This window comes from Merops nubicus, unplaced genomic scaffold (genome assembly GCF_000691845.1).
Source record: "Merops nubicus isolate BGI_N331 unplaced genomic scaffold, ASM69184v1 scaffold23925, whole genome shotgun sequence".
Taxonomy (NCBI): Eukaryota; Metazoa; Chordata; class Aves; order Coraciiformes; family Meropidae; genus Merops; species Merops nubicus.
Window position 1 is genome coordinate 11,350 of NW_008609285.1, and position 10,415 is coordinate 21,764.

At 36.7% G+C, this 10,415-nt stretch overlaps 1 protein-coding gene across 1 annotated transcript; it reads left to right on the forward strand.

Annotated features, from left to right (window-relative positions):
• The first annotated feature begins 5,503 nt into the window (after nucleotides 1–5,503).
• Nucleotides 5,504–6,495, forward strand: PTH (parathyroid hormone). Its single transcript, XM_008940557.1, has 2 exons — nucleotides 5,504–5,589; nucleotides 6,222–6,495. The coding sequence occupies exons 1-2, from the start codon at nucleotides 5,504–5,506 to the stop codon at nucleotides 6,493–6,495; spliced, it is 360 nt and encodes a 119-aa protein (XP_008938805.1).
• The last annotated feature ends 3,920 nt before the right edge of the window (nucleotides 6,496–10,415 follow it).

The following is a 10,415-nucleotide window of genomic DNA, read 5'->3' on the forward strand; positions in this document are numbered from 1 at the left end:
CGGTTCAGAAAAAACTAAAACTGTGATAGGTCATCTTTTGATTTTTACAGAAGTCTCTGTGCTGTTTTTTATTTACTGGGAAACTGGCCTGTGGTCGAAGCTTCATCTAGCTGCAAGAACCCAAAAACCACCTGAAGATACCAATATTGCTTACATAAATTACCAAACATGCTGTTGTGGTATTTGAAAAGCCACAAATCTTGTCAGTCAAATGATGTTCTAAAGAGTGTACTGACTGTCACTTTGGCTTTTCATTGTGTCAAGGCAGAAACATTCCTTGGACACATTTAGAAAGGTTGCATCGCCAATCATCCAGTGTGTCACCAATTACTTTGTTCCCTTGCTCCATGACCTACTAATATTCTCTTAGCCATAGTTTCAGTTAGAAAGAATTTTATCTAGAACTACGCACTGGAACAAGCAGAGTGGAAAAAGGCGACTTTTGCAAATAGCACAGAAATAATCTGAATGCAGTAATTAAGCCTTAAAACCAGAGGATGAAGAATTCTGTAGGAATATTAATAGACCAGTTTACACAATTAATTTGTGAAAATGTTTTTGTCACTTCAAAGTACAATTTTAGAAAGCTCTGTGTCCTCTAACCATATGCCAGTAATGTACCTCAGGATAGGTTTAATTTCAAGATGTGGTATAACATTTTTCCCTGACAAAATGGGTAGAACATATGAAGTAGATTAAACAACTAGAGTAGATAAACAACTCAGAAATTTTAGAATATAAGCCATTGTTCACCTACCTGGCCGTAAACTCTATCTAATTGCTTTCTGCTTGTTTTCAACCCTGGAGTCTGATTACATTCGATGGCACAAATTCAACGTCAGTGGCACGCCACCTGCAAACAAAGCAACACAGAGATTTTTTTCATGCACAGTTGATTCAAGTATCTGTACAATCTATAAGGGAAGGTCAGGGAAGGGTAGTTCTCTGACTGAACAAGAAAAAGTCTTGCCAGAGGAAAAGGCTGTGGTCAGCTCTGCCCTCCCACACTGTGATTCCAGCATCTTCAGCTCTTCAGCCCCCTCCCTCATCTTCAGAAGTGCCATGCCCTTGTTTGATGTCTATAATGCTTCATGGCATAGAGAAGCTACTCCTGTTATAAACTCTGGAGTATATTTCTATATTGTCTCATTTCCAGTATAAAATTCTATGGTCTAGATGATGATAAAAGAGAACACTTAGTTCAAGCTTAGATACAGCCTGAGACAGTTTGCTGGCATACATGAAGACATAATCAACAGTTTGAACTACAATCTTCTAAGCATTATTGTATTTCAGCATAAGTCTCATAAAAAATTACCCCCTCTCACTTCTTCTTCCAAAGGAAAAGAAATTTCAGCACTGATAATGCAACATATACACCAATAGTTTGCGATCAGTTTCTGAATCAGGTGACTTTGTCTGGTAGATGCATGAAACATTTAATGGTTTATAGTTTCTTGACTGCTCTATTCAATTGTATCTATGGTTTCATGCATTGGCTCATTCATAGCCTGCTATTTTCAGGATCTGGAAACTCAAAACACACTGTTTTCCCTCCTCATATTCCAAGAGAAGCACAAATTGTCTCCTGTCTTCATTGGTAGGCTCTAGATTGCACCCTTACAAGTAGAAGGTGATTTCCTAAGAAACCTGGGGGTTTTCACCCATATTTTGCTACTGTATTTATATACGCATTCTTATACCTACAAAGAATCGTGAAATGCCTTTTCATTGAGGAGATAATTATTTTTTTCTTTTCCACTGTAGTGTCTATAAATTTGCGTAGTCTTAAGCCTCCTACTGAACACCATTTCAGCAGGTGTTAGCCCTGGTTTCCTGGGTTCGGATCCTGCATCAAGTAGTGACCAAAACACACCTGAATTTTTTTAAGGCATGCTGTAGAAGGAGAAAAATTTGAAACTGAACATGTATCTTTATCCTTCTGAAAATTGAAAGAGCTCAATACCATTTTCAGCTCATCATTACACAGTGGATATGCTGTGTCCAAACAAAACCGTACATGATTACAATATTCTGTAAAAGAACTACATTGATTTGCTCCATTATCTGTCATTCCCATGTTTGATAGGCCAAGTTTAGCAATATAGATGACATAAGTTATTAACAGTTGTATTTTCAAATAACATCATTTCTGGTTATCAGGAATAAAAATCCAAATCAAACAAGTTATTTTTTCCACATATACAGATAAAGCTATGCCAATTTTCAGATGTAATTTAAAGGTTCTTTCATTACTGTCCCAGGGTCTATTTGTTTACAAATAGAGTGGTATATATTTAATTTTTTTTATTTTTGGATCTTCACTCATCTGAGGCAAACAGTGCAATTCTGATTTGTCTTGTGTATTTTTTCACAGGGGAATGTTTTCAAATATCAAGTTTAGCCATCTTTGTTTGAGATTTTAGGTACAAACTATTGAGGGCCTTTGAAAAAAAAAAATGAAAACGAAAAAAAAAATCCTATTTCAGAGTTCTTTTAAAGACAATATATGCAGCAAATAAGCCAGCTAAAATTACACCTGGTTTAAGGGCATCTGCACTAATATACGATAAGTTGCCTGAAAAGAATTAAGTCTTTTCAATTATGTCATACTCTGGTGTTTCCTCTGTCTCAGTTTTATTCAAAGCTCCAGCCTGGGGTCTCTTCCAGACTTACACGTGTGTTGTAAGGGATGCATCTGAAACTAAAAGAATAATGCTGGCAACTCCAGTCTGCGAACACTTCTTTTGCAATTGTTATTAATGGCTTTTTGCCAATTTCTGCTATCAGTTCTGCCAGCTTATATTAAAGCATGATTTTTTTTGTATACAGACACTAGATTTTCTAATGCTTGTCTTTTAGTTAAGACTTTGCTGTCATATGCTGGAGGTTCCATGTGAATGCCAGGCCTCTGTAACAAAGAACTGCCTTGAGGCTTTGCATTAAAGATTTTGTTATGGTAAAATCTAAAAAATGGAGCCGTTGATTATCAATTGTGTAGAGATTTTTCAAATCCTTTCCTGGCCATGTCCATTGTAAATTTTTAGTCACTAAAGCCTTCTGCTTAGTATCCCTACTGGCCACACCAAGTACAAATCTCCTAACAAAACATATCATCCCCATAAACATCTGTACACTTTCTTTTTTGTGTAGGTGGAAGGATATAGATAGTTGACAGTATGATGTTGGAAGCCATCTCAATCCTGTTCTCTTGAACTTGTTTAAGTGGATTATTTCTTTACTTGCCAGTTTACTGAGGGAACCATGAGATCTCTTTAGAGCTTTTTGGGGTTTCTCATTCTTCCTTCCTTTCCCCATGAGAATACCATCTGTGGAAATCAATATTAGAAAACAACTTTTTTACCTCTTTGTGAAATACAACAGGTATATAGCATAACTGGAACAGCATTCATGGTAAACGCAATAATAGCTTCCAAATGGTGTGTTAAAATGTGCATATGTAATTTTTTTTTTTGTCCTGGACAAATATGCTGGAACTCAGAAGAAGCATCTAACGTAGGAAAAATATCTTGCAGCCAAAAATAGTCTTACTTTATACATATGGGAAAGCATTGCTGATTTACACATTTCACTTCTTAGAATGTAGGCAAAGAGTCCTATATTTATTTCCAAAATATATAAAGTACTAATTTATATCACAGCCTCTTCAAATGCCTCCATTTTATCTAGTGCATTTGAGATCGGCATAACAGAACAATGAGGGTCTAGCATTGTATTTTAACAACTTTTCAGTACCAGCTTCTCATTAAAAACATGATCCTCTATCATCTTGAGGCTTCTGCTTCTCTCCAGTATATTTGTTCACAAAGAAACCTAGTATCCAACCAGAATTGACTACTTTTTATTTCCCACCAAGTATTATAGATGTTAGCTTTTCAGTACTTTGTTTTAATCTTGCATTCGTAGATCACTAACCTCACTGCCTAATATAAGTTTTACCTGCCTGCACTTAACAACACAAAGTTTTCTTTGCAAATCCTGCCAACAGCTTCAGAGATCATGTTATCTTGGGCACAGATCTGTGAGTAATAGGGAATCTGAATTTAAAAAGTCAAACTTCTTCACAGCTGCTCACGATACTTTCTTTTTGCTGAGACCTTTCTTTTCCCTGTAAATGCCAAATTACCAAAAGCATCCGAGGGTGGGTACATGAGGGTCAGGAGGGTGTGTGTTGAGAGTGACATCAACTGAGACAATAAAAGGGCTTCTAAGTTACTTACAAGCTCTATTTTAAAGTTACATTTAAGGAGTCTACTAAACCAATTCAGTAGTCTTTAAATATACCTGACATCAAGAGACAGTCATCTGCTGACATACCCTAACCAGAAATCTGTTTAAGATACTCTCTGGTAAGTATACTCTATTTTATTTTCGAGTCCTCTAGAAGACTGACTTAGAAAATATTAACACTGATTCTGAATTCATTTTTATATTAGCTTCCTTTCAGAATATCTTAAAAATAAAGTGAATATTAGTAAGATCAAACTGGTTTATTATCTGAACTGAATCTGTGAAACGAAAAAAATCTGAGATCATGCGTTAGACATATCCTAGTGAAGTGAATCCAGCTCCTGAATTTATAATATTGGGTTAGATGGACTGATAGGACAACATTCCTACTGTCATGAAAGATACCATGTAATAAATGCTTTTCTGACCTAGAGAAAAAGCAGCAGAAAATATTGCAAAAATGTCATTGTGGTGTTCTGTATTTCTTAAGTTTCAGTTATTCTGTATCAAATTTCTTAAGCTATAACTTCAAGATGCCTTTTCTGGCTGCCAATACTGAAAATTCGAAGTGGAAACTGATACTTGGACCATGTAATTTCCGCCTGTTATAGCATCATTGAAAAAAGCTTTTGTCAAATATATCAATAGTTTTGCTATTTGCTGTACAAATCAGAGTGAAATTTTTGTTGGCAATGCAGGATTATCACTGAAGAAAATAAGGGGCTCAATTCTGATTTCTCTTATTTAATTAAGCAGAGAATGACCTAACTGTATAGTTCTGTTTCTATACAAAAATGTTAAGAAAAGTGTCATACTCTTCATTCTACAGAATATGCAAAAGCAATAGATAAAAGAACAAAACCTTTCACTTGCATAGCTATATGCAAGTTATTTCAACATGCTTGGAGCATATAAATTATTTGTAACTAATAATAGTAGTAGTATTGGAAGAACGTAGTGCTTTTCACCCAATTTTCCATCAGATAGGTACCTAGATGATGATGATGATGATGCAGGGCAACGAAGGCTGACCAAACTTCTTAGACTTGCTTATGAAGTAACAGCATGTTGCTCACAAAATTAGTATTAGAACTAAATTCTTCAGTTGCATTCCTCACTCTAACCCATTTATCAAAAAAAAAAATTTTGAAAAATCACTTCACTGACATCTAAATTAATCTTCTTTGGGACGACTAGAAGTTTTGTAAAATACAGGTTTATACAGGTAGTTATTTCTATCTTTGTAGGCAAAATGACTTCTGTAAAAAACCTGGCCAGGACTGCAATCATTTTATATGCCATATGCTGTTTTACGTACTCTGATGGAAGACCAATGATGTAAGTACATTTTTACACACTTCCAAAGTTTTGAGGATGACTTTAGCTGTTCTTGAGGACATGGTTGGTTTGTCTGCATGTAAGTTTATGTGTAAGTTTAAATCATACACGTGCTCTCTTATTAGACGCTTGAGGGAGTTCTACACAGGAGAGCATCTTTTTTACTGTGTGAGAATCTAGCTGGAACTCACACTCAGGCACTAACATCAATCACCACTGACACACAAATCCACAGAAATCATGCTTCCTCAGGTCTAGTATTCACAGAAAACAACTGCTGAATAAATGCCATAGTTTTATTAAGCAGTTACTTATTATCGTACAAGCCCTACACTTATCTGCAACAGCTAAAATAAATAATACATATATAGTAAAATAATACTGTCACAGAACCAGACTACTTCCTATTTTTGATGCCTTCTCACGAATACATCCATTTCTGATAACAAATCACCATCCACCTTCTTTCTCTTCTCCAGATGTCATTCTATCCCTTACAAATTAGAAAGGTAGGTTCTGTGGCTCTGTATTCCAATACCTCACAAAAATTCTCAAACCTGGATTTTTGAGTGAAGATCTAGAATTCAAGAAAGGCCACTATGAGTCTCTTTCTCTGCTCTTCTTTCACGCAGGAAAAGATCAGTGAGTGAGATGCAATTAATGCATAATCTTGGAGAGCATCGACACACCGTGGAGAGACAGGACTGGCTTCAGATGAAACTGCAGGATGTGCACAGTGCCATCGAGGACGCCAGGACCCAGAGGCTTCGAAACAAGGATGATATTGTGCTGGGCGAAACAAGGAGTCGCAGGCTGCTCCCTGAGCACTTGCCAGCAGCAATGCAGAAGAAACCTATTGATCTGGACAAAGCCTACATGGATGTACTCTTTAAAACAAAGCCATAATGAAAAAAAGCCATAGCATTATGTCTGTCCAAGTAAGCATGTGTCCGTGTATCATCAATCAAGTAGGGCATTTTATTATTATTTATTCAAACTGCCATAAGGATTAAAGGCTCCATTTAAGATTGTAGCCCCCTGGAGTTAGACATTTCACAATCAAATAATAAAACATATTTATAGTCTGCCCGTGACCATTGCTGCTAATTTCTGGGTATCTTTCCAATGGCTAAATACGTCTTACAAACTTCCAGCATATAAAGAGAAAGAAAGCCAAAACAGTAAGGAAGTTGAAAAATCATTTAAGACCAGTTTTAGTACTCTTCCATGGACAGCATTTGTGTGTAATCACCATAAGCAGTAACAGTAAGTACACAGTGTGTAACTACTTGCATGGTTAACCAACAATGAACAAATGCAGTAGAACCTGTCTCTAGAATAGAACACCATTTTGCCTAGGGTTAAATGTTGTTTAACTTTGTACTAATGAAAATATGTAAACTTAAAACCACATTTACTTTCAGAAGAAGGCCTAAAGTCAGATGAACATTAATTACATAGCAAAAGCTGCATGATAATTTAGGATTAAAGAGGGCAAACATAAAACATTAAAGTAGGAAGGCAAACTGTAAGATTAAAGTACAATGGACTAAAATTCAAACATATTCTGTATGACACAGAACTATAATTAACTGCAGAAACAGTGGTTACAGAGATGGTAGCACCCTATAGAACGGGGAAATTATTCTATTCCAGACAATTACAACTGAAACAAAAATCTTGCAATATATGTTTTTTGTCTCTCATTTTCTCTGTTAACTATTTATCTCTGAATTTCTGTACGTTGTGTTAAGCTTCCTGTGTTAAGTATTTTTTGTTTGTGAGACCAGTGGCTCTCATAGATAAAATCACTCATTTCCATATGCAATGTTTTGTAGAATTGAGATCTAAGTTTGCCAAATCCCCAAAATGACAGCCATTAACATGCAGAAATGAACTTGGGAGAGGAACTATTAGCTGTAAGACATTTAGACTCTAAGCAGGATTCAGAAAGAACTGGACATAAATATGGGTGGGAAAAAAAATCAGTTATGATAACTAATAATTAAATACTATAATAATTTTTAAAAGCAGCAAATACAAAATTATTTTGAATGGTATATGCGTGTATGTGCTTAGGATCTTCAATCATTTCTGACTAATAGGAACATTTTCTCAGTAGGAACAATGGTGATTGCCTCCACTCAAACCTAGATGAATTGCTGCTCTGAGCCAAAGTGTCTATATGTGTTCCTTTATCACTTTTTATTTGTTTGTCTGATGTCTAGCACACCTTGGGGAACCTCATAGAAACTCATAAATCATTACAAATATACATGTAATCTGCTGGAGACTAGAAAGGTCCTTGTAATAACTAGGGAACTGTAGTTCACCATCTTGGCTATACTTCTGATAATGTAAAGGCCACGATGTTCCAAGCAGATGGCACGTGCCTGTGCACACCAATGTGCCCTGTGCAGTGCAAGGGCTCCATGCCACTTCTTTTATCGAGGCCTTAAAGTGTACTTTCTGTTTATTCCTTTACCAGACTTCTGCGCTAACTTAAAGAACTGAAACTGCATTTTTGTACCTCTGTCTTGCTTATGTATTACCAAATAAAGTGGACCAAAAGCCCTTGGACATTATTTTAAAGCATAATAACCGACTGACTATTCTGACATAATTTAGGATTTGGGGCAAGATTATTAAGCTATTTTATTTTATTACAGCTGTATAAACACAAAAATATTGATGAAAACAATTTTTACTTTTCATTTGTTTTTCCTGCACACAAAATCATGTGATGGTTAAACAAAAAGCATTTACTTCACACAAACTTCATTATGTCCCCTTACAATAATGGCACACGAGCAGAAAGGTATGTGGTCTTCAAGTGCCAACTTAATAAATAGTTTCATTTTGTTCTAAACCAAGAATTATTATTTAAACAACTTGTTCTTTCTAATCTTTGGCTATCCAGGAGATGAAAGATGCTTACATAAATATTTACACTTTCTGTACACTTTGAAAAATACTTGTTGCTTACAAAGGGCTTCAGGGTCAGAGACAGACAATGCACCACTGAACATCCTTTAGCTAGAAATATGGCCACAGAAGCTATACTGAGAACTGTCTCATTTATGGCTAAAATCACATTTGCTTTGCCCACATACAGTATGACTCCAGACAGCATGGTGACAAATGAATTAGTGTTAAGTGATGCCCATTAGAAAAAAGATGCAACTTGAACTTAATTAGTAACAAACAGTAATTATCTAGAAAAAAAAAGATGTTATGGCTTTTCAGCTTAAACCTCTGATCAGTGTAGCAGCAGTCAAAGCAGCAAAATGTTCAGAGGGGGGCAGAAGATAGTATAAAAAATATTTTAATACCATAATATATTGCAAAGATTCACATTCACCTGGACTAACATAAGCTACTTTAATCATCTCTCTTTCACAGATTAAGCAGACTAGAAAGAGGATGGTAAGAAATAGTAGGGCCACTGAAACACTTCTCTATAATAATAAATGGTAATGGCAGCAGTCAGAAAAGAAATAAAAAGAGGCAGGATCTGACAAATTAACGTTACAGAGAGACAAACAGTATTGCCTGCCTATCTTTCTAAGAGAACAGGGGAAGAGAGGCAAAGAAATGAGCTTGCACATGGCTGAATATGGAGCTTTTAGGTAGTATGAGCCAAATCTCATCTCCAGCCCACATCTCTGGAGAAGCCAGTGGCATGACATTGGGTATGCTCTAGTTCTTTTCCCATGTTCCCACTGGAGCGTGCCTTAAGAGTACACCAGACTGTCTGCTTGCATATAAACAACGTACACACTAAACGAGCCCGCCCTTCACAACAGACTCAGACATACACATCACTGCCAGAGGAGACTCCCTGTGTCCCCGGTTAGAGAGAGAGAAACTGAGAAAAGCATTAGGTCTGTATATCTTCATATTCACAGGATCAGCCTTCCAAAGATGAGGTGTCTCTAGGAGGCCCCTTTCCTCCCTGAAGAATGTGGTTTCTGTGCCCATACTTCTTTTCAAGGCAGAACACCTTCCTTTATGATCGGACACAAGCTTTTTGCTAAGGCTTGTGTCCTCAAAGACCTACCCAGTACAGATGGATATCTATTGTACACTCCATTTTAAAATAAAATTCTCAGTGAAAGGAAATACAATCCTGTCTCTCACTCATGACTCAATAAAATAAGAAGCACTAATATCGATATCCACTCTCAGAAGAATTAAAACATGAGCATGTGGAAAAAAAACCAAAACAACAAACTCAGGAAAAGTAATGAAGCCCAAATCACAAGCACTCTAATAAGAACTAGACAAACTGTAAGATCTGTACGTAAACCTACTGCTGGTGATTTAACTGCTAGTCATCTGGTTTTCTTAGCTGCTTCTGACTTCAGCTGCTGTAAATTCTGCTTTTTAACATTGCCCAGCTGGCTGTTGAACAGCACGTAACATCTGACTCCTCGCCCAGTTAGCACGGTCTGACAGCTTTTGTGCGGGCTGCTTGGCCGTCATTGTTCTGCTGGTAGATTTCTAGAACTTCAGGGCTTAACTCTGTGGTTGTTGTTACAGGATGGAAATGAGAATTCGTTTAACAGATTCATGGTTTGCTGCATGTTGCAAAAAAGTTTCTGTCTTTTATGGGGCATTTCAATATAGCAAAGACATAAAACCTTCCTCTCTCGCCCCCTCTTTCCCTCCTCTCCCCAACGAGCATAAGGTGCACAACTTGTCTAATATTCTCTGCCAGAAGCAGTCAGATCTGCTAATGCATCAGGCCAGTCCAGAGGTGCACCCTCACTGGATCTTTAGATTAACACCTAGGTACTCCTGAAAGAGGAGGATGCTCTGTAAGA